General features: G+C 63.8%; 1 protein-coding gene across 5 annotated transcripts in view; it reads left to right on the top strand.

Annotated features, from left to right (window-relative positions):
- The first annotated feature begins 3483 nt into the window (after positions 1-3483).
- PDGFRB (platelet derived growth factor receptor beta) overlaps positions 3484-23921 on the top strand; it is a 36677-nt gene continuing 16239 nt past the window's right edge. For 3 of the 5 annotated variants that reach the window (XR_014839147.1, XM_021085013.2, XM_085015084.1), the window contains exons 1-7: positions 3484-3919; positions 19410-19455; positions 20476-20799; positions 21309-21575; positions 22142-22269; positions 22383-22554; positions 23137-23329. Coding sequence is in view for 3 of the 5 variants with exons in the window: in XM_021085013.2 (XP_020940672.2) it covers positions 19416-19455; positions 20476-20799; positions 21309-21575; positions 22142-22269; positions 22383-22554; positions 23137-23329 (1124 nt within the window). In the remaining 2 variants the exon portion in view is untranslated. Of the gene's footprint in view, positions 3920-10241; positions 10656-19070; positions 19209-19345; positions 19456-20475; positions 20800-21308; positions 21576-22141; positions 22270-22382; positions 22555-23136; positions 23330-23921 lie in introns of those variants that run through there. The other 2 variants (XM_085015083.1, XM_021085014.2) reach the window with 2 other exon arrangements.

The raw sequence follows: 23921 nt of genomic DNA, 5'->3' as shown, positions 1-23921 counted from the left end.
GGACTCCCCAGGCCCGCCATGCAAGAGGACCGTGCCGACGCCTGGGACATGTGTGCCGTGTCCCCACCCCAGCCCCAGGAGCGTGGGAGAGCCAGAGGTGGTGGCCGCGGGCCCACCCTGGCGAGCACTGAGCCGGCCTGCTGGGAATTCTCCCACTCGGGGGCCTTTCCGGGCCCCCCCGCCCCTGCCCCGTGGAGGGAGAGCTTGGGCTTCCGGCTCTAAAGAGTGTGGGTGGGGGGCTGAGCAGGGGGGGGGTCTGTTCAGCCCAGTCCTCCTTCGGAGGAGCACGTGGGCCCCGAGGGTCTAGGCCAGAGCTGGGGTGGCCCTCCCGGTCTCTCCATCTCTGTGCCTCGGGCATCCTGCTGGATGCTGAGCCGCTGCTCCCGCGTCCCTGCAGCCCTGGCAGGGGGACTCCAGGGACAGCAGCGCCCAGCCACACCTGACACGCAGGCGGCTTTGTGGAACTTTGCCCCTTGCACAAAGCGCCTTCTGAGCATCCCGACGGCCCCGCCACACCTGTGAGGCGAGCACGCACTCCCCACTTCCCACTCAGAGCACCGAGGCTCTCTGAGGTCACACATACAAGTGGCCAGGGTCACGCAGCTACGGCGTGGCGGGGCTCTGGGTAGGAACTGCCCGGATCAGAGCTCAGACATTTAATCCCGATTCTGCCACCATGCAGTGGGGAGGGGACGTGCTGGACCCCAGGACCCCCAGCTCCCCTCTCCCTCTGCCCCGGTCCCAGTCCAGCTCAGGCAGGACTCCCCGCACGGCACCCTCTCAGCCCGGCCTCCCCAAGACACCTGTGTGCAGCTGGACCAGGCATCTGGGCAGGTGCTGACCGCCCAGCCCGACGGCCCCACGCTGGCCACTGGCCACTCCTTCAGAGCTCCCAGGGCAAAGGGGGGCCCTGAGAAGGGAGAGCCAGCACAGGGGACACGGGGCTGGGCTGCAGCCGGAGGGAGGGAGACGCACCCGTCTGGGAACGCCTCAGACCCGCCCTAGGTAGCCCTTGCCGTTTCTTACAAGTGACGACAGTCTTCAGAGCCATTCCTTGAATCAGGTCCATTTTCCAGAGGAGGAAACTAAGGCTCAGAAGCTTAAGCAATTTGCCCCAGATCTTAGAGCTTGGAACTGGAGAAACGGGGATTCGAACCCAGCTCTCTCACTCCCTCTGGAGAGCCTGCCCTGTCCGTCATGACCCTTCTTCCGCGGCTGTCCAGCCCTCAGCGAGTGCCCTGAGGTGTTCCAGGTGGTTCCGAATCCCCCAGCCCCATCTCGGCTATGAGGAGGCATAGCAGCCCTGGTGCCTGCCAAGGGTTAACGGTGGTAGGGGCTAAGTGATTCCAGATGGGCCAGCCGGACGGCCGGGCTGGCCGGAAACCAGCGGCCGCCAGCTTCCCCGGGGAACCACCAGCAGCCGCCCCCTCCCCTCTGTGCTGCATCTCTGGCCCCCAGCTGTCCCCTTGCCCTGGGGCCCACTGGCCTCCTCCCCCAGCTAGAGTCCAACGCTAAGAAACTTGCGGGTGGAGCGCCCCCACCCCCACCCCCGCCCGCTGAGACCACCCAGGGGACCTGGGCTCAGGGAAGGCGAGGTGCCCACCCAGAGCCGTGCAGGCTGCAGCCGGGCCTGAGACCCCAATACCCGAGCGCTCTCGGGTGGAAATGCCTCCCATTCTCGCTGGACCCTGTGGCCCTTGGCGTCCTCCACATCCCCCAGGACCACGTTGCCAGCGACCTAGGCCAGGCCCCTTCTCTGGGGAGGCCCTTGTGGCCCCCACCCCGCGGCCTGGAGCCAGACTGAGCCCGTCTCCCCAGTGTGGCCCAGCCCAGATGCTTTGCTGGGCGACCCCCACGGGCCACAGCCAGGAATGGCCGCAGGAGAGGTTACGGTGAAACCCTACCTCAGGTACCCCTTCCCCCCGGAACAGGACCCTGGGAGCCCCGGGAGTGGGGGGGAGACAGAGGGCGGCAGGGAAGGAGCCCTGGGCAGAGTCAGGCTCTACCTGGGTGCCCGGACGCCTCTCTTCCCTCCCTGGGGCTCCGTTTCCCCGTGTGCACAGTAGTGGGATGGGGGGGTGACTTCACTCGACTCTCTAAGCCTATTTATTTATTTATTTACTTTGTCTTAGGGCCCCACCTGCAGCATATGGAGGTTCCCGGGCTAGGGATCGAATCAGAGCTGTAGCTGCGGGCCTACACCACAGCCACAGCAACGCGGGATCCGAGCCGTGTCTGCGACCTACACCGCCGCTCACGGCAACGGTGGATCCTTAACCCACTGAGCAAGGCCAGGGATCGAACCCACATCCTCATGGGTACTAGTCAGATTCGTTTCCACTGAGGCCTCGACAGGAACTCCTCTCTAAGCTGTTCGCAAATGATGCCCTTAGGCCAGGAGTCTGTGCCTAGAGACGTGTTTTGACCTGAGAAGTGAGAGTTCAAGGAGTGAGGGTGAAAGGCCCGGGGTTCCTGGAGGCACCCTGGCGGATCTCGGCGTGGAGGAGCAGAGGGGCCGGGAGCACGGAAAGGGCAGGTAGCCGGACGCGGAAATGCGCGAGAGGGACCCAGGAAGAAGGTGGGTGGGGGCGCCTGGTGACACTGCAGGGGGCCAGCTGTCGGCCTCAGATGGCCTGTTTCTGCTCCATCACGTCGCGCGTGAGACCCGGCTCGGCTCCGCCGTAGCTGTGACTTTGGGACACTCACTTCCGGGCTGTAGTTCCTGGTCTAGACCATGAGGGATCAACCCTTTCTGGTACTCCAGGGTTTGGGGATGATGGAGGAAGGTGCCTGGAATCGGAAGCCTGCTGGGTGTCCTTAGGCGGGTCGCTCTCCCTCTCTGTGCTGTTCACGCCTGGGTCTCGACTTCTTCCTCTGAGGAGGGACCGGTGGCCTCAGAAGGGCTTTCTGCCTCGTCTAGGTCCCCCTTTCCTGCGAAGCCCATTCCAATTCCCTCCGGCCTCGGCGAGCGCCCTCTCTCGTGCACTCTCCACTCTCAGCCCCCCGCCCTAACGAGGATGGCCGCCCACCCCTGCGCGGGGCTGAAGCACAGGAAGTGCACCCAGGTGAACCGATGGGGACTGAGTCAACCGGGTAGGTTATCGGGGCTCCCTTTGCAGACGGGAGAGCCCAGGCACAGAGCAGGGACCCGCCCCCAGGCGCCACGGCGAAGGGAGGCTGCCACCGAGACAGGCAGCAGGCGAGTGGGGCCAGCCACTCTTTAATAAAAGTGACTCAGCCGCTGGCTGGCGTGGGCTGCGGAATTTCTAAACATCCCCTCACATCCTGAGCGAGCAGGCTACGGGAGGGAGCAGCAGAGGGAAAGAGGAAGAAAAACAAGAAACTTGGGGGAGAAGAGAGGGGGCTGAAAATTGAAAACAGACGCACGCGTCCACCCTCCCCGCTCCGGCCCCCTTCTCCCAGCTGAGCCAATCAGAGGCCGCCCTGCAGCCTTTCCCCCAAGGTGGGGGGGCAGCCAAGCCCACAGTGGTGTGAGCTCCCGGGGCAGCCAGCAGCCCGCAGTCCCTGCCCACCCCGTCTGGGACCCAGGACCGTTTTGTGAGCCACTTGGAGCCCGAGAGGAGGAGGGACTAGGAGGAGGGAGCCGGGCCCCCCTGACCAGCGCCACCAGGCAGCAGCCAGACCAGGGCGGCCCTTCCTGGCAGCCCGGCTGCTCCAGAAGGATGCTTTCGGAGTGAGGCCACTCCTCACCCCTGCAGCCCCCGACTCCCTCGGTTCTCCCGGGGCTCCGGGAGCCTGCAGCCGTCCTCACGGCCTCCCTGCCCGCTGCTGCCCCATTTCGGGTCCAGCAACGTCTTTCTGGTAACAGCAGAGAGTAGGCGGTGTGGAGGTCTTCCTGGAGGGGGCGGCAGCCAGAGCCCAGGACCCTGCCCACACCACAGGAGGCATCAGCAGCAAGGTAAGTGCCGGAAAGAGGAGAGAAGCCCAGCCCCTGGTCCTGTCCCCTTGTCCCAGACTGCGCCTTGTTGGGTAGGTCAAAAAATGGAAAATATTTTTAACAAAACCAGATGGGAGGTGGCCAGGAGGCTGTGAACGACCTCAGGGCCGGAGGAGTGAGCTCCCTCCTGCTCCGGCTGCTTCTGGGGTGGACGCCTCCTGCCCCAAGCAAACCCCAGAGGTTGCTGGGTGCTAAGTGGGGCAGGGGCGCCTCCAAAGCATAGAACCGCCTGCGGGAGGGGCAGGGAGAGCGGGAAGGACGTGAGAGAGGAATTGGGAGATGGCTGGCAGGGTGCGTGGACCAGGGACCTCAGACTCGCAGCCTCTGTCCCCAGGCCCAAGCCTTGTCCCTGAGAGTCTGTCTGGCTTTAGGCCAGTCAGCCGCCAGGCAACGTCTCAGGATTTAAATGGATTTGCAAATTTTCCAGATTCCTAAAGTGTCCTTCCAAACCCCCAGCGGCTGGGAAAGTGCGAAGGCGATGGGGCCACGGCAGGCCCGTCCTGGCGGTCACGTCCCGCAGCCCAGACTGGGCGTCTGGAATCCGACCGTCGGATCTGGGGGTTCCTCTCTGGAAAAGGGGGATCGGCTGTGGGGCGCTTTCCTCCAGTCCCAGGCAGCTGCTCAGGCCTCCTGGTGGTCTCCCTCCTTCTCCGCTCCCCCCAAGCCCGAATCTGATCTCTGGTTCCTTTTCTGTGCCTGTAGAAAGCCCCGGCTCCTGACAGCGGCTGCCACCACGGCCACTTGCTGTTCGCGTGGTGTGTACACGCGCGGTCCCGTGTAACGCGCACCAGCAACTCCAGAGGCAGGGTCCGGTTTTGTACCCAGTTTACGTGGGAGGAGACTGAGGCTCAGAGCAGCCACAAAGTGGTGCGGCGTGGCTGGTGGGCGGCGGAGCTGGGGAGTCAGGACGCGTCCTGCCCCACCCTCCAGGCTCGGGCTTGGTGTTCCTGCCAGTCGGATCCCAGGATCCCAGGAGGGATTTTCGCGACCCTGCCTGTGGACAGGCCCTTCGTCACCACGGCCCTTCTCCTCCAGGGACCTCCCCCCTCTGCCTCCTCCAGGCAGCCTTTCTGGGTTTACATTCTTCCAAGGGCTTGCCATGCCCTTCTGCGCAGCCTTGCTGTCGCGTCTGTTGACACGGCAGGCGCCAGGCTTCCCCGTCTCGGGTTCTGGTCCCCGTGTCCCTAGGAGGGCAGTGGGGCTGGGAAAGGGTGGCCATGAGGGGAGGGACTCGCTGGAGACCGCGTGCCCCCACCCTCCTTCCGCTGCCTGCCCGGAACCTCGCGGGGATCCTTCGGATGCTTCTCTATGTCCAGGAGGGAGTCCCCTGCCTCTGCGACCGCCCTTCTAGTGACACCTCACGTCCAGCGGTCGTCCCCTGCCCTGAGCAGCAGGGCCCTGAGGCTGCGGCCCCTGGGGACCTGCTGGTTCCCGTTGTCACCTCCTCCCCTGTGCCGGGCACAGACCCTGGGCCCTCGCAGGCCTTTGGCGTCTGTGTTGTCGTGAGCCCTGCCTTGAGCACGAGGCCAGTGAGTCAGAGCAGCGCTGCGACTTTCCCAGGGTCGCACAGCCGGCAGAGGTGGCATTTAGGCCGAGGTCTGCCGGGGACCAAGGCCGTAACCCCCTGCTCCCACGGAACCCGGCCGGGCCGAGCCCTCATCCCCCCACAGGGCCTGTTCCTTCTTCCCCAGAAGGGGCAGCTTCAGGCCTGTCCTGCTTCCGGGTCCACCGGGGCCTGGTGTGTGGCGAGGGAGGAGGGCCCCGTTCAGGCCCCGTCCCGTCCCCTCCTCCGACCGCGAGCCCCTCCCTCGCCTGCCTGCGGGAAGAGGAGCTGGGGCTCTAATTGCCCACAGATGTGGGGCAGCGGGAAGCACGGAGGACTCAGAGTCAGGAGACCCGGCCCGGGCCTGGCTCCACTCCCACCCCCACCCCCAAGGGGCCAACCTCAGGCCCCCACGGCTCTTTCTTGCTGCGTCCGCATCTGGAAGGCAGCAGGCATGGTGGGGAGACCACACCAGGCTCAGGCCTCGGAGGACCGGGCACAGTCAGCAGCCCCTGTGCCCCAGCTGCTGTGCGACCCTGGGCCGGTGCTCTGCCGCTCTGGGCGCTGGGCCCTCCCCCGTGAGCCGCCGGATGGGAGCGCACGTAGATGAGGCCTTTCGCTCTGTCCCTGCACCTGACGGGGTCAGGCCTGATGCCCGGGGCTGGAGGAGGGCGGCTGCGCCCTCCCCGCCTCCTGCATGGACCACCTGGCTAGGAAACTGCTCTGTGGCTCGCGAAGGGCTCTGCTTGTGGAGGGGAAGGGCCGTGGCTGCCACAAGCGTGCTGAAGGCTCACCTCCATCCTGCTGGCACAGGCTGGCCCTGAGACCAGCTGCCTTTCAGGCTGAAGGAGGGGAGTCGGGGCGCTCTGTGCGGGATGGGCTACCAAGCATTGTGGTGTGTAGGGGGGAGGATTGGGGGGCCTGGCATTCCTGCACGTAGCCCTCAGCCCACTCTGGCACACAGATCAGGGCCCTGCGGGTGGCAGACCTCGGAAAGGGGCACATCCTCCCCCCTGTCTTCCACAGCCTCCCCCACCCCCGCCACGCACGGGGATCCCCGGCGTCGGGGCTTCAGCCTCTCTGAGCAGGTCCCCCTGGGTTTGGGTCCGTCACCGCCAAGTCCGCGGCCGTGTCGCTCAGCGCTGACAACAGGCCGGGCCTTCACAAGCACTTGATCAATATTTGCCAAACTAATTTAATCACGGCGACAATCTCGAGGCTCAGACGGCAACTCTCCGTTTTACAGAAGCAGCAGCGCCCAGAGGTTACGATGTGGCGTCAGCTGCCCCGAGTCCCGCAGCGAGGAAGTACTGGGCCCCGGACTTAGCCCCGGGGTTTCTGATGCCAGAACCCACGATGGGGTGGGGGTGCCCCTCGGCGCTCCAGGGACGGTCGTCCGAGCCTCTGTGGCTGTGCGGGAGTCCGTCCCTCTCTGGGCCTCAGTTTCCCATCAGTGAAACACGGAGTTTGAACCCGATGCTCCCTGAGCCCCGTCCAGCCCCAGAGCAGCTCCAGGCCTCCAGCCACGCGGCCGCTGCGCGAGCCCTGCGGTGTACGCAGGGATCACGCGTAGTTAACTCCACAATGAAAGGGTGTTTTCTTACCCTTTCTCTACATGTTGCAGAAAGTGGTCAGGATGCATGACCGCTAATGGGCACCAGCGACCCATAACGAGGAGGAGGAAGCTTCTGCCCGTCGGAGCGGCCACTGACGCGCTCCGTTTCCCGGGAGGCTGGAGGATGTATTTCCCCAGCGCCCAGAAGCCCATTTTCCTGGGATGCTGATGGAGAAGGAGCGGAGGGTTGCCTGTGAGCGGGGTGTGTGTGGATGCCCTGACCCTTTGCTGATTTTTGAACCTCAGACGCTTTGATTTCAGGACAAAGCGGGGCTTTGGCCTGTGGTAGACAGACGAGAGATGGGGTCCAGAGCCCAAGGAGCAGAGGCCGTCTCTAACGGGGCGAGTGTGGAATTCACACACTTCCTGCTTCCAGTGCCAAAGCCCACCCCACCTCCAGCCCCTCCTCCCCCGAGACGTTAGGCCCTGAACCTTCCGGAAAAAGACCTTCCCGTCCTCCGGCCGTGAACCCAGGCCCCGCCATTCTCGGATGCTCGCTGGGCGCCCTGCCCCCAGCCTCGTGCCAGAAGCTGGAAATCAAAGTGTGTTGTCTGCCCTGCCCGCACTTGGGCTCAGGGCTATTTCACGCCTCAGGTGCCCGAACCCCTTCGTTTGCCAGAGGCACCAGCTTCTCCGCCCTGGGATGGAAAGACTTGTCCCTTGGGAGGTGGGAGCAGCTGCCCAGGGGCTTAGACAGCTTCTGAAGGTCGGAGATGAAAAGGATTTGGGTGCCACTGGGTTCAGCTTCCTTCTTGACGGGCAGGAGGCCGAGGTGCCAAGCAGGGCTGTGCCCTGGGTCATCCAGATCCTTGCCAGCAGCACAGAGCCGGGGACCTGGGCCGAAGGCCCGGGCCTTCCTCTTGCAGACGCTGGACGCGCACCACCCACCTCTGTGGTCCAGCGCCCAGGCTCCCGCTCCCCTGGGGGGAGCCGCAGGGCAGTTAGGGCTGAAGAGGAGCAGGCCATGCAGAGCAGGGCTGGGAACCCCCCTGGGTGGTCTCGCGGGGACTTTGGTCCCCTCGCTGCTCCATCCCGGCCGTAATTTCCTTACACGTAAAGTGAGGGGCAAGGGGACAGTTCAGCGACCCCAGAGGTTCCATCCAGCTCTGCCTTAGCCCCCGAGAGGCCTGCCAGGCTCTTTCACATCTCGTTGCTGCCCTGGTTACCTTCTGCCCCGGGAAGCGGAGCCATGAGGGACACGACACGCCGCTTCCAGCTTCTCCAAGCCTGAGGCCGAAGCTGAGTGGGCATGGTGGTGGTGGTGGGGTGTTCCAGGGTCAGCCCCAGAGGGCAGGGTCAGATTGACAAACCTGTCCCTTAGGCCCTGGCCACCCCTCGCCCAGGGCATTGAGCATGATGGTGACTCACTGGGCTGAGGGCTGCTCCTGTCTCAACCCCAGGCGGAGGCCTGTCTGCTGAGTGGACAGTGAAAGCGTGATATATAAGTACATGGAGACACAGATAAACAGGTTGGTCGATGCGTGGATGGACGGACAGACAGACGGATGGATGGATAGATGGAGAGATGGATGGACGGACAGACAGACGGATGAATGGATAGATGGAGAGATGGATGGACGGACAGACAGACGGATGGATGGATAGATGGAGAGATGGATGGACAGACAGACAGACAGATGGGTGGATAGATGGAGAGATGGATGGGTGGATAGACAGATAGGTGGACAGACAGACGGATGGATGGATAGATGGAGAGATGGATGGGTGGACAGACAGACGGATGGATGGATAGATGGAGAGATGGATGGACGGACAGACAGACGGATGGATGGATAGATAGAGAGATGGATGGACGGACAGACAGACGGATGGATGGATAGATGGAGAGATGGATGGGTGGACAGACAGACAGATGCGTGGCCTCCCCGTTGGTCCAGGGAGCAGGGGGAACCTCATGGGCATCCTGCGCGTTCAGTCACAGGGCGCTCCATGCTCAGGACGTTGTCTTGAAACGCTTAATGGTTTTGTTGTGTTGTTTGTTTGTTTTGTTTTAGGGCTGCTCCTAGGCAAGTTCCTGGGCTAGGGCGCTTACTGGTTTTTTTACCAAGGGTTCCTACGTCTGTATTTTGCACTCGGCCCCACAAATTTCATAGCTGGTCCTGCCACCGGGTTTGAGATGGCTTCATCCCCAGCACTGGTCGCATTGCCTCCAGCGTCCCGATTCTAATCCACACCCTCCCACATGCTTAGGGTGCTTCTAAGTATGCAGCCCTCCGACTGTGCAGGCCAGCCTTCTCCTGTCACTCTCCTTTGTGGCGCCCCCCACCCCATAAGTGCTTGGAGTTGCAGCATTATCACTGCCCAGCCAGCAGCTGGCCCCGCACTGCTAACACCCTGACAAGCTGGCTTCCTACTTTTTCCCCACCTTTTCCCAAGGTGTCCTCTGCCCTCCTTCTCTGCCCATCACCTGCCTTTTGCGAGAGAGCCCCAACCTCTAGCCTCAGCCATCTCTCCCTGCCCTTTCACCCAGATGCCTCGAGGTCTCGCACCCCCTGAACGGCTCATTCAGAGCTTCTGTGAATAGCCTTCCCTGGCATGGTCCGCCAGAGAACTCAACTCAAGGCCACTCCTCCCCACTGAAATAGTCCCACAACCCTGAGAGTCACCATTTACGGGACGCCTCCTCTGTGCCAGCCGGGGCCCTTCGTCATCAGCTCTAACTCACAGCAATGGAGACGGATGTCTCTTTTCCAGGAACCGGGGACTCAGGAACGTTAACCCCAGAGAGGTCGCAGTGACGAGGCAGCAGATCTGGGACTTATACCTGGATTAAGTGGCTTCCGGTTGGGACTGCCACCCTGGCCTGGCTGGGTCCCCAGGGGCTTTGGCTGTGCCGTGAAGCTTCAGGCACAGCCTGCTGGCATCGGGCACCAGCCTGTCCCCAGGAGACGGGTCACCATCACCTACCTCTCTCAGTTCCCCAGCACTGTGAGTCCTGGGTTATTGGGGGGCGACTGAGGAGCAGAAGAGCTGGCCCTCCACGGCCACTTGATCGCTCGTGCTGTGTAAGCATCTGTGGGGCGCGGCCTGAAAGCCAAATCCCAGTTGAGGAGCCGGAAGACATTCCCAAACCGTTAGCTGGGTCTCCTCATCTGCGAAACGTCAAACCAAGGGCTAAGCGAAGGCGCAGGATGGAGCTGGGGGCAGATGGCAAGTTACTGGACTTGGGTCCCGGTCCTGGGTTGGCCTTTGAGTCCTCGAGGATATGCCAGGAGGCCCCCCGCCTGGGCTGAGCCGCTGGCAGTTAGCAACAAGAGCGGCCACCCTCCCTGGCGTCCCCGTCACCTCGCTGCTCGCAGCCCTGTGCCGACAGCCCGGCCGAGCGGGGCCTTGAGGCCAAGGAGAATGAGTGACTTGCTCTCCCGCGGGTGAAGGAAGAAGGGTCCCGTGGCCCCTGACTTTGGGAGGCGCTGCGCCAGGCCTGTGTCTTACTTGCATTACCTTGTTCGAAGGCCTTGGCGAGGAGCCCCGACGGGAGGCTGAGGGACAGTAGGTGACGAGTCGAGGGACAGTAGGTGGTGAGTCGGGGGTGAGGGCAGAGATGCCGAGGAAGCAAGGAGGGAACGAAACGCGGGCTTTCCTCCCCTCGGGCTCTGCCGCCCAGGCAGGCTCTGAGGGGAATCTCAATGCTGCCTAATTGGCACCAGTTAATGGCAGGTTCTCGTTAACTGGCTGCCCTGCCCCACGTGGCTCCAGGCGGCCGGGGGCGGCCGCGTGCTGGTGGGTCAGTCCGCGCGGCCGCGGCCTGCCTGCCCCCTGCCCACTTGGCTCTGAGAATCCCTCTCTGTGCGGCCCCCGCCCCGGCCCAGGGCTGATCCGGGCTGGCAGCGGCCAGGGGAACAGAAGGTTTGCTTGTTTGCGCCTGCCGCACCCCCTCCCCAGCCTGAGCCTGGGACCCCTCTCGGGGGCTCCTCTGGCTGCCAGGGCCTGGTGCTCTCCGTTGCCATGGCACCGGCCAGAGACGAGGCTCTGGGGGGCGGTCGGGGCGGGGGTTGCAGGGAGGGCGGCGAGGAATGGGGGAGACCCGGAGCTCTGCAGCTGCAGAGGCCCCCCAGGCCCTCTGTGAACGGTGGAGGGGCCGCTGGGGCCCCAGCGGGGCCAGGCTTGGGCCGAGAACGCAGCAGGCTGTGGTAGGGCTGGCCGCCGCTGTCTGCTTCCTTTGGGTCAGACCCCTGCTGGGCTAGAGACTTGCTTGGGTGCCACCCTGACAGACCCAGGCTGTCCCCAGCCTGGATGCTGACTGTCAGGGTCCCCAGTGACACTGCAGGAAGGTTCTGATTCTACCCCTCGGTGGACACGCGCATTCCCGGCTGAGCTGGGATAGATCTCTTGCTGGCCCTGAGAGCCTGGATTTCATGTGGACCCGGTTCCGGTGAACAGACCCATCTCTGGGCAGAAGTGAGGCAGTCTAGAATAGCGGTCAAAAAAATACAGGTTTGCGGAGTTTCCGTTGTGGCTCAGTGGTTAACGAATCTGACTAGAAACCATGAGGTTGCAGGTTCGATCCCTGGCCTTGCTCAGTGGGTTAAGGATCCGGCCTTTCCGTGAGCTGTGGTGTAGGTCACAGACGCGGCTTGGATCCCGCTTTGCTGTGGCTCCGTAGGCCGTTGCCTACAGTTCCGATTAGACCCCTAGCCTGGGAACCTCCATATGCTGTGGGAATGGCCCTGGAAAAGACACACACGCCAAAAAATACAGGTTTGGGAGTTTCCTGGTGGCTCTCTGGGTTCAGGATCCGGCGTTGTCACTGCTGTGTGCAGGTTGATCCCTGGCCCCCAAACTTGTGCATGCTGTGGGCCTGGCCCCAAAAGAGTAAAAATAAAAAATAAAAGAATTCAGGTTTGGGGTCAGAGGGGCCTGAGTTTGCATCTCAGCTTATCACTGGCTTACTACTTGTTGGCTGTGTGACCTTGGGCAAGCTGCCACACCTCTCTGAGACTTGGTTTCCTCCTCTGTGAAATGGGAAAAGCGATTGTCCCTGCCTCATGGGATTGTGAGGCTAAGCATCTCAGGCAGCGGAGTGCCCAGCTCTGGGTCAGTGAGGGGTGTGTTTCCAGGTTGTGAAGCGTCAGAAAAATGAATGGGAAGAAAGATGCCCTGGGGTGAGAGGGGGCACGCTGGCCTTGGTGTGTGGAAGCAGGACCAACGGGTAGAGGGCACAGGGAGACAGACTGTGTGATGGGCCAACAGCCTGACCTCTGAGGATCCTGAACTGTCCTGGAATGGAGTGGGGAGTTCCCTGGTGGTTCAGTGGGTTAAGGATCCAGCACTGCCATTGCTGCCGTGGCTCGGTTCACTCACTACTATGGTGCGGGTTCGATCCCTGGCTCAGGAACTCGTACGCGCCATGGGTACCCCCTCTCCACCCCATGAATGGAATGGGCCCCAGGTGACGTAGTGGATCCCTATCTTGGGAGCTGAGCTCCTGAAGGCTGGACAACTGCTTTGTTGGTGGGGGGGGGCACCTACAGCCCCCCCCCAGCCCCAAGGCTGTAGGGCTCCGTGAAAGGCGGCGTCCGTCTCCTGCCTTGTCCGGCCCATTCTCGCCTCGCCCAGCTGAGGAGAGTGTCGGAGGGGTCAGAAGACAGACGGTGGAGGAACGAGCCTGGTGACAGGTGCTAAGCTCGAACCGTGTGCCAGCCACGCGTTGTCATCCCTGCCCTGCCGCAGGGGGCTGTTGTGTGGCTGTTGAGCCCGTGCTCCGGGCCCGGTTGGCCCAGGATCAAGCCCCGCAGCTCCTCCATGGTGAGCTCCGTGACCTTGGGCAAGGGCTGTGACCCCTCTGCCTGGCTCTCATCTGGAAAAGGCAGAAGCAGTGCTGACGGCATGGCTTGTTCGGAGGTCATTCACACGGAGGCTCAGCCCGGGCGCTGGGAGAGCGACTCTCACTGCCACTTCCAAGGCTTTCTCAGACCTGGTTCCCTTTCGAAGGGGCTGTTCGAGGCCCAGCGGGATCCAGAGCCTCCAGGCCAGGGACCCACTGGGCCAGGCCATAGGGCCTGGGGGTGGCCGTGGGGCGAGCAGGGAGGCCAGCGAGGCGCCTGCGGAGGCGGAAGCGCTTTTGCCGCAGGCGGGTGGGCAGGGATCTGCTCCCGGCCTCCCTCCCCCGTGACCTCCTTCTCCTCCTCGCGGTTCCCAGCCTGTGCGGGGACCGGGCCCCCTCCCCTGGGCCCCCAGTGGCCGTGAGGCACACACTGAGCTCTTTCCCACGGACTGTTCCAAGGCGCTGGGCCTGCTCCCCCAACCCCGAGCGCTCGCGGGCGGCGGGGGCGGGGTGGCGGCAGGACGCGGGGCTCCGGGGGGATGGGGCCGGTCTTTATCAGCCTGGCTCTGGTCCAGACAGATGTTTCGTTTTATTTTGAACTCCCAGAAAGTAGGTCGTTTCTTTCCATTGTGTCCCCGGGGAGGCCTCCTGGGGAGACGAGTGACAAGAGGGTGGGGGCCTCAGTCGGGCCCCGGGGAGCTGGGCAGGCAGCAACCCCCTCTGTCCATCCATCCGTCCTTCCTTGGAGCAGCCGCCTGGCGGCCAGGCCAGGGCGTGAAGGTTCTGGAAGGCTGGGCTAAGAAGCCGCCTGCTCCTCGGCAGCTGGAGGGCCATGAGGTGCCAGGGAAGGACCCAGCGGGCATTTCAGCAAGTTCTTCTGGTTATTCAGGGTGTGAGAACACAGGAGGGCACAGGCTGATGGTGGGATGGGAGGGGAGCCAGAGGCCCCCAGTGTGTGCTGGGGGGGCAGGGCGGGGACCAGAGCGGCAGCCCGGGGAGCTGGCCCTGTCCCCCCTCACTGGGACCCACTGGGCGCCATGCCGGGGCCCCCACATAGCTGATTCTGCCACTGTGTGTGCTGGGGGGACCATGGAGGTTCCTGGCAAACAGTGGGCCCTCTGGGGCTTGGAGCAGCAGAGGCCGGCCTGGGCGATGGAGCTGCGGCGCTGTGCGACTCGGCCCAGGTTCCTCACCCTCTCTGGTCTCCACATGATTCTGTGTGGAGATTCAGTGTGTCGGGCAAAGGGCTGGACCTTCAGCAGCAGAGGGCATGGGGTGGAGGGGGGCAGGCACCCTGAGCCTCAGCCCCTTCCCAGCTTTACACACACACACACACACACACACACACACACACACGCACGCGCCTATGACTCTCTCCCAACCCACGGGATGCTGCCCCCCTGCCTGGCTCCCGCTGGGGCTCCCCGACTGGTGCTGCCAGGTGGCATATACATCTAAGCCCACGTGGGCCAAGGCCACAGCGGCCACCCCGGGCCAGGTCCAGTCCGTGCCATCCCCGTCACGCTCTCCCGGCGGCTGGCAGAAGGACTCAGTCCCCGGCTCCAGATCCTCGTCCCCACGCGCCCCCAAGCCTGGAGCTGGCTGCCTTCTTCCAGCTGAGTCACGACATCTCGCTCGGGCCCCTGCCCAGCACCCCACCCCCACCCCAGCATTCCAGCTCAGCACAGCTGCTTCCCGAGCAGCGTCCAAGAGCCACCCCATGCCGGCCCTGGAAGGGTTCCCAGGACGGCCCTGGCCCCTGCGGGTACAGAGGAGCACACTGAGGCTCGGAGAGGGGCAGGGCACGTGAGTGGGTGGTGGAGTTGAGCCTGAACTCACAGCCCTTCCTCTCAGTCAGGGATCCGCCCCCGAGGTTTGCCTGCAGGGCTGGGAAGCGGCCATGGTGTGGAGGAGACAGGACTAGGCCATCGGGCAGGAAACTGGAGTCCGTGACCCCCTTCCGCCAGCCACTTAACAAGTGAGCTCCTCCGAGGCCGTTTCCAGCCCCGGCCTGGCTGGACGGTGCAGGGAGGGCGACTTTGGCATCAAGATCTAGGTGTGGCAAGGCCAGGACTATCCTGGGGGAGGGAGGGGCAGCAGCTGCAGCGATCCCTGGGCCCTTGAGCCGCCAGCCTCGCATCCAAGCTGGGCCTGGAGGCAGGGGCTGCCCGGTCAGCTGTGCTTCGGAGCCCGGCCGGCGCCCGGAGCCTGGCTTGCTGAGGTCAGAACACTGGGCCCTGGCCTGGTCCTTCACTGAGCCTCGGTCTCCCCAGCCTCACAGCGCAGCACAGGAAGGCGGCTGGCTCAGATGGACGGTCCCCGAGGGCCTCAGAGCTCTGACATTCCAAGACTCTCACCCCGCGACCCCACGGCCAGGCCTCCTCCTCCCTCTGGCATCTTGTTAATTCAGAGCATCCCTGGCCCGAGACCGCCTGCCGGCCCCAAGCCCTGCCCTCCAGAGCAGGGCTTCCTCCTGCCCCATCTCGGTGCTGTTTCTGCCCAGCCTACTCCCCGCCTCCTGTCTGAGTGTCCCTCCAGCCGCTCAGGTACCAACAGCCCCTGCCAGCCCTAAACCAGCTCAGTGCCTACTCCCAGTCTTTCTCTGCCACCTCCTTCTCATATCAGAAAATGGCACCTAGGGAGTTTCTGTCGTGGCGCAGCGGAAACGAATCTGACTGGCATCCATGAGGACACAGGTTTGATCCCTGGCCTCGCTCAGTGGGTTAAGGATCTGGCGTTGCCATGAGCTGTGGTGTAGGTCGCAGACATGGCTGGGATCCTGCGTTGCTATGGCTGTGGTATAGGCTGAGAACTGCAGCTCCGATTAGACCCCTAGCCTGGGAACCTTCACGTGCTGCAGGTGCGGCCCTAAAAAGACAAAAGACCGAAAAAAAAAAAAAAAAAAAAAGAAAAAGGAAAAAGGTACTTTGTGCCCCCCCACCCCCCACACACACCCCTGCCCCTCAGACCCCAGCCAGAATAGGAGCGGGGCTTCTGTAGGGTACCTGTCCCCCAGCCCCCACATCTAGTCACCAAGCCCTGTCCTGGCTGGATCAACTAGTCCCGTCTGTTTCCATCAGCGGCCACTGGCATCTGCCCAAACCAGGTAAACAGAAGAGCAGCTGACCTCGGCTCGGTCTCTGCTCTGTGTCCGAGGCAAGGTCCTTAGGCACCGCTGCCTCAGTCCCCGTCTAAAATGGGGCCCAGCGTGTCTGAGCAACAACTGAATCAATCCATGCCAAGTGCTCAGAAGAGCCCCCGGTGCGATAGGCACGCGGCGCACACTGGCTTGAGGCTTGCGAGTGGGTGTGTGTTCCGGTGAGTTTGGGGTGCAGGGCGTGCTGCTCTGTGCATGTCGTATGTGCCCGGCTTTGTGCTGGGTACGCGCGCCCACACGGGAGGGCACAGAGGTGGCGGGCAGGCATGTGTCCTGTGGGCGTGCCCGTGCCTGGGGCCGGCGTGAGGGCCAGGCACACCGGGGCCATGGCACACGGGCGTGTGAGAGCAGCGTGTGAGCGAGTGCGGAGGCAGGAGCCTGTGCTGTGTGTGCACGTGCTCGCCGTGTGCAAGCCTCCCCCGCTGGCAGCCATGCAGGCCCCCTCCCCCCGCCTGTGTCGTGGGAGTCTCGGGACCCCGGGGGAGGGAAGCTGCTGTCAGCGGATGTGGCCGAGCTGGATGGGATTTATTTAGATTAAGGCTGGTGGGAAAGGAGCCGGGGTTTCTACGCGGGGAGCGGAGGCCGGGCTCCGAGAGTGACTCAAGCGCGCTTTCTGCCTGGACTCGGGGTCCCTGGCTCTGCTCCCTCAGGGTCGTCTCCTGCACCGGGGCGCCCTCTGACTCAGCGCGAGGAGCTGGGCCGTTTCCCCTTCTTTGGGCCTCTGTCCCCCAGACCTGACCGAAGCGGGAGGAGTCATGAGAACTGGCCCCCCTCCTCTCCCATGGGTCCCCTCACTCTCCTCTCCGAGGGCCCCCCCGGCAGGAGAGCGCGGTCGGGAGGCAGGTGCCTCGGCCCTGACCGTGACGTCACCTGGTCCCAGGTGGCTCCTCCCGAGCGCAGCCCCGCCCCTGCAGAACAGGGGTGTCAGAGGCCAGCCCACCACCCCACAGTAGCCACCTGGGCCCTGCTGGCCCTGGCTGGAAACAAAGCGGCCTCTGGGAAGCACAGGCATCCACCAGGCATTGGGTGGACAATGGTGTGCCAGCGAGTCAGCCGGGGCAGCCCAGGAGGCCGTGGCCTTAGGCCCCACTCTGGGTCTTCCCAGTCCATGGGTCTGCTGTCCACGCCACGCTTCCTCCTGCCACCTCCTGAGTGTCCACATCGCTGGCTGATGTGTTGGGAAGTCGCCCGAAGGGCAAAGAACAGAGAGGGAGACAGTCTGTTTGAAGCACACACAGCAAATCCACGACCGTGGGCAAAGGATCAACCCACAGAGCAGGTTGTTAGAGCTTCTCACTCTGCTCCGGCCGTGGGAGTACAGCCCTCCTCTCGAGGCCCCAGACTCCCCCAGCGGGAACTGTGGTGACCAGAACCTTCCCGGCAGCTTTAGAGTTGAGATGGCCCTTTGACACGAACCCCCGACCTCTCCCTGTATGGCCCAGAGAGGGCTGGACCCTCAGTTGGTCTCACTGAGGTGCCTCTGAAGGCCCTTGCGATGGGAGGCGAAATGCTTCGATCATCCAGAGAGGAGCCGGTCCGAGATCCCTGGTGACAGCTCCTCTCCCTGAGCTGGCTCCCCTCTCCCCGACAGCCTCTCCTCGCCCCACAGCCTGAGTCTGCATTTTTGCTGTGTGACTGGGCCGTAACTCTGTCCGTCTCTGGGCCTCTGCTGCCTGTTCAAGAAGACCCCTCCCAGCTCTAAGCTTCAGGGACTCTAGGCCCCCTGAGCCCAGGACCTAGCAGGGGGAGTGCAGGGTGGGGGGCAGGAGGGGTTGCTTACCCCAGGGGCCCAGCCCACAGCCTGCCAGAGCCAAGCCAGCCGACCAAATTCCTCCTTTAGAATAATAAACAGTGTGGCCGACCAGGAGGCTGAAATGGGTCCTCCCCCAGCCTCCGCTGCTAATGATTTTCTTTGGCTAAGATCTCTGGCAGGAAGGGGGATCCAGAGGGCACCCACCAAGGGGCAGACAGGTCTTTGCAGGGGCTGCCGGCTCTGCTGAGCGCTGCTCCGTCCTGCTGGAGGAGGCCTGACCCCCAGCAGAGGGCTGGGCAGCGGACACAGGCCAGGGGCTGCTGCAGAGGGGGCTGGAGAGGGGAGGGGACCCTCGGGCACGCTGGCCTGAAGGGGCGGGGTGGAGGCGGGGAGCAGATTTGCTCCGAGAGCCTGGGATGCAGCCCTGAAAGCGGTAGCCTCACTGTCACCCCCATTCTGAGAACTGGAGACAGAGGCACAGGAGGTGGCCCTGCTGGGACTCAAACCCAGAGGCCAGCCCTGGATTGGGAACTGACGGCTGAGATGGGAGTGGAGCAGGGCCAGGCTGGGCGTGACCTCAGGAGCCCGCCGGGCTGGGCAGCCCTCAGGGAAGGCAGCAGCCCCACCTCGCCAGGTCCCCTTGTCACCTTGCCACGCGGTCTCGCCCTTCCCCACCTCTGACCTGCGTCCTGTTGACACTGCCGTCAGGCCCTTGCAAGCCTGGCTGTTGGCAGCTGCTTGGGACCCTCGGAGGCGCCGATGGGATGGGAGCTAGGACCCACGTGGCTGGGCCTGTTTCCCTCCGGGCCCTGCTCCCGTCTCTTTCTGCCTCCGTCTCTGGGCTTTTCCTTTCTCTCGGAGTCTGAGTCTTTGCCCCTCTGGCTGCCCCATTCGAGTCTCTCTGTCTCCCTCCAGGACAAGCACTGCTGTGTGGCCCTGGGCAAACCTCTTTCCCTCTCGGAGCCTCAGTCTCCCCATCCAACCACGGGAAGTGGAGGAGGGGCCCTTCTAGGGGCAAGGCCTCCCCTCTCCCCCGGCTCCCTGTGCCGCTGGAGGCTGAGTACAGGGGGCCAGGTCTGCCCCCCGCCACATTCCACAGCCCTGACGCCCCCGCTTCCCTTCCCACAGCCGCCTCCACTTCCTGCTGTGCCTGCGGAGCTGTGGGAGTTCTCTGGGTTCGGGCTCCCCTCCCCTCCCCTCGCCTCCCCCAGGCCTTTCATCACACTTTCCCAAATATTTGTCCTGGCGGATAAGGGCCTGGTATTGGAACTGTCCCTCGAAGGACAGGCTGTTAGAGCTGGCAGGCCCTGGACACCATCCCACCCAAGACCCCATCCTCACGACACAGAGACTCAGGCCCACAGCGAAGCGGGGGCTCAGCCAAGGTCATCAGACAGGTAGAAGCAGAGCCAGAGCAGGGCCCTGGCGCCCCGAGAGGGCGGCCCCCCTGGGCTCATCGTGGGATGGGGGTGACCTTCGTCTTCAGCCCGGTGCATCCAGAGGCTGCGAGACTCAGGCCAGGGCTCACTCGCAGGACCCAGATTCAGGCCCGGCGCCACCTCTGGCCCTCTGGCCCCTGACTCTGTTTCCCTCTGCAGGACACCATGCAGCTTCCGAGGGCCATGCCAGCTTCTGTCCTCATAGGTAGGTAGACTGGGGGCAGATGGAGGGCCCCGGGGACCCGCTAAGTGGGACCCTGGAGCTGAAGGGGTGGCACATGCCAGCACCCGGACCTGGGCACGCAGGGTGCTGCTCTGCCCTGAGCCTCCGTTTCCCACCTCTCCAGGGGGTCTTGGCAAAGGCCTCCTTCCCCTGCCCACCCTCAGCTTGGAAACCCCAGAGCCCTCCTGTTTACTGGGCACCCTTGGTGCCACCCTCGGCTCAGCCCTCTTCACCCCTGCCCCTCCCCAGTCCCTCGCAGTCAGCCTGGTCTCCCCTCCCCTGTCAGCACTTGCTGCTATCTGTCTGGTTCCCGTGTGGGACTCCCACCCCGGCCTGGACCCCTCACTGGCTGTGAGGTCCCGGTCCTGGTGGGCACCCCCGGGCCGTCACTGCTACCAGGCTCTCGGGGACCAGCTAGAGGCCCCCAAGGCTGCCTGACTGGCTGCTGAGCATCTCCCATCGAGGCTTGCTCCTTATTTTCACCTCCAGTGTCCCCTGCCTGCTGAGGCAGGGGGCGTGGCTTACAGAATCCTTGGCGGGGGGGCAGCATGGGGCGGGGAAACCACTCAATACCCCCAACCCCAGCCCCTTCAGCCTCCCGGGGCCCCAACACCCTCCCTGCCCAGGTCTGCCCCTCTGGACCTCCCTGGCCACCACCTCCCCAAGCAGGGGCATCTCTGGTTTCTGGACACAGCCTGGGTAGTGGGGCAGCTGCAGGCAAGAGGCTCAGAAAGTGACCTGGGAAGTCGTGCAGGAACTGGAGGCCTGGCAATTGCTTCCCGAGGATTTCCTGATGCCTTTGCGAGAACGTGCTGCAGCCTGAACGCTGCACTGCACGAGGGCTCGCGGCTGAGGGCCGAAAGGCACTGGGACCAGGATGCCAGAGGGCGTCCCTGGGTCTCCGAGCTCTGGGCTCAGGCTGTGTCCCCTACTGATCAGGGTGAGCGGTGGCGGCGGTGCTGGCGCTCTCGTGCCCTGACGCTGGCCACTCCTCTCCCAAAGGCCAGGTGCTGCTGCTGCCTCCGCTGCTGCTGCTGGGACCGCAGACCTCCTGGGGCCTGGTCATCACGCCCCCGGGGCCAGAGCTGGTCCTCAATCTCTCCAGCACCTTTGTGCTCACCTGCTCGGGGCCAGCGCCAGTGGTGTGGGAACGCATGTCCCAGAAGCCCCCGCAGGAAATGACCGAAACCCAGGATGGCATGTTCTCCAGTGTGCTGACACTGGCCAATGTCACTGGGCTGGACACCGGAGAATACTTTTGTACCTACAAAGGCTCCCCCGGGCTGGAGGCCAGCGAGCGGAAACGGCTGTACATCTTCGTGCCAGGTGAGGGCCCCGGCCTGTGCGCTCACACCGCGCGCCTCTTCTCAACAGCGGCGTCTGGGGGATGCGCGGGAAGCGCTTTACTGACGCCGTGAAACGGCCCCTCTATAAATGCAGGCGGGTCTTGGAATCCAGCCTGGCTCAGTGCAGCCGCGTGTTCACTCCCACCCCTGGTCTGGGTGCCCCCCGCCAGCCTACCCCATCCTGGAGCCCAAGAACCCTGTGCTCTCAGCTGGCTCCGTATGCGCCCTTTTGGCCTCCCCAGCCCCTCTCCCCATTCGCCAGTCTCCGGGTACCAGCTGCCCTTCAGCTCGCGACTTACCTTCTTTCCCACGCTGGTGCTGTCCCTAGCAAACGCTAAAGCCAGAAGGGACATCTGAGAGCATCCTTATTCTGTAGTAGGAAGGCGAGGGCCAGAGAGGGAAAGAGCCCTGCTCCAGGTCACACAGCAAGTCAGGGCATAGCCAGAAACCCGGCTCCCCTGACCCACCCTCCTGGCCCCACCTTGGCAGATCCTGCCGTGGGCTTTCTCCCTGTTGACCCCGAGGAACTGTTCATCTTTCTTACGGAAATAACGGAGACCACAATTCCATGCCGAGTGACGGACCCGAGACTGGTGGTGACGCTGCACGAGAAGAAGGTGGACGTCCCGCTGCCCATCTCCTATGACCACCAGCGTGGCTTCTCTGGGACCTTTGAGGACAAGACCTACGTCTGCAAAACCACCATCGGGGACAGGGAAGTGGATTCCGACGCCTACTATGTCTACAGCCTCCAGGGTGAGCCCCTTCCTGGCCTGCTGCTCCGCACAGGCAAGTGTGACCCTCGCAGAGACACAGAGCTCTCCAGGGTGCAGTGTCATAGTCCACTTGCCGCTGGATTCTCGCTGCAGCCTTGGCGGGCAGGTATGGCTCCCATTTTACAGGCGAGAAAACGGAGGCTCGGAAAGAGGATGGCGTGTGTCCAAGGTCACGGGAAGCGTTCCCGGTGGAGCTGGGCCCTGTCCCGTGGTGGGCAAGGCACAGGCTTCAGAGCCCGTGGGATCTGAATTCCAGCTCTGCTCCTTCCCATCGGAGTGACTTTGCACAAGACACATAATCTCCCTGAGTCTGCTTCTTCCCTGTAAAATGGGTGTCGCTGCTGCCTGCTTACCTGGGGGGATGATCGTGAAGAGGAAATAAAGAGGCAGAGGGAGACCCTGGGCACGCTCGATAAACGTCTTCCATACTCAGATGCCCTGAGAATACTTGGCTTTCCAAACGGTTATCCCTCCCAGAGTGTCAGCCTCGAGAGGGCAGGGGCTGTGTCTCCGGTGCCTCCTGCTCAAGCCCCGTCTCCTCCCCAGTGTCGTCCATCAACGTCTCGGTGGGCGCCGTGCAGACCGTGGTCCGCCAGGGCGAGAACATCACTGTCATGTGCATCGTGACAGGCAACGAGGTGGTCAACTTCGAGTGGACGTACCCACGCCTGGAGGTACTGCCGGGCCGGGCTGGCGGCGGGCGGCGCAGGGGGGGACGTGGCAACGTGGAGCCTGGCTTCTCAGGCCTTTCCCGACTGGGGCTTTACCCCCCCACCTGTCCCTGCAGACTGGGCGGCTGGTGGAGCCAGTGACGGACTTCCTCTTTGAGATGCCCCACATCCGTTCTATCCTGCACATCCCCAGTGCCGAGCTGGGGGACTCGGGGACCTACATCTGCAACGTATCGGAGAGTGTGAGCGACCATCGAGACGAAAAGGCCATCAATGTCACAGTCGTCGGTGCGTGCCTTGGGCTCGGCCCAGCCCTCACTCTGACCTGGACGCAGACCCAGTCACAACCCTCCGGTTCTGCTAGCGGTGTTCCAGTCCCAGGCTAGCCTCCGTGCCAGCCAAATTCCCATTTCCAGGAGAAACCCAAGCCCAGGCGCAGTACCGGCCCTCGATCCAGTCCTAATCCCAGCCTGGACGTCCCGCATGGCCCGAACGCCAGCCCCAACCCCGTTTCTAATCTCAGCTGCCGTCCCAGGCCAGGCAGCCCTGCCCCACATCCAGCCAGGCCATAACCCACCTCAGGCACCATCCTGGGACAAACACACCTAATGAGCACTGCACCTCCAGCCCCGGTCTCGAACCCAGCCCCTCACGCCACTATCAGCCCCCAGTTTGTCTCCTGCTCCAGCCGGTCCCAGGCGCATCCCGAGCCCCAGCTCAGGTGAACCCACGCGGGCTTCGAAGCCCGACGCCCCCACCCCAAGGCTGGGCTCCTTTGCAGCGAGTCCCCGCCTCCAGAAGCCCCGCCCCCCGGAGGTGCCTCCCGATTGGCGGTCGCGCGGCCCCGCCCCTGACGGCCGCCCCTTACAGAGAGCGGCTACGTGCGGCTGATTGGAGAGCTGGACGCCGTGCAATTTGCGGAGCTGCACCGCAGCCGGACGCTGCAGGTGGTGTTCGAGGCCTACCCGCCACCCACTGTCATATGGTTCAAGGACAACCGGACCCTGGGTGACTCCGGCGCGGGCGAGATCGCGCTGTCCACGCGCAATGTGTCTGAGACCCGGTGAGCAGCCGCCCCATGTTCTAGTTGACAGGTTAGCGGCCGCCAGGCAGCCCACAGCCTACGGCTTCTCGACAAACCTAGGCCCATCTTTCCTGAGAGCCTCCTATGTGCCGGGCGCCCTACTAGATGCCCACGCCGGGCGCTGGGGATGCTGCAGAGAGCACAGGCAGTTCCACCCTTCCTGGAGTTTCCTGTCGAGCGGGGGAAAACGGGCTCTGGTCAAATGATCAGGCAGATGTTTGGTAGCCCTCGTGAGGGGTGGTGCCAACAGGAAGCAGCCATGGAGGAAAAGGCGGGATGACTGGGGAAGAGGGTGCCAGGCCGGTCACTGCCATCTGTGCCCGAATGGTCACCCTGAGGCTGGAGACCAGCTGACACGAGGTGCTGTCCGCTAGGATAAAGCAGGGTCAGGCCTTCAGAAAGGGACGAGACATGGAGGTCGATGGATATGGCGCCTCCTGTCCCCCCCACCCCCCCAAGCCTCTCTCCTGGCTCCCCGGAGCTGCCTCTGGGTGGGGGTTCACGCTCCTACTGTCTGTGGCACTGCTCCTGACCCCCTCTGAGCCTGGCTGTCCCCTTCTCTCCCTGGGCC

The sequence above is a fragment of the Sus scrofa genome, chromosome 2 (genome assembly GCF_054392235.1).
Source record: "Sus scrofa isolate SSC_HxYL_T2T_F1_AM1 chromosome 2, Sscrofa_HxYL_maternal_Yorkshire_Landrace_v2.0, whole genome shotgun sequence".
Classification (NCBI taxonomy): Eukaryota; Metazoa; Chordata; class Mammalia; order Artiodactyla; family Suidae; genus Sus; species Sus scrofa.
Note: the sequence above shows the minus strand (reverse complement) of the source record. Positions and strands in the feature narration are given on the sequence as shown.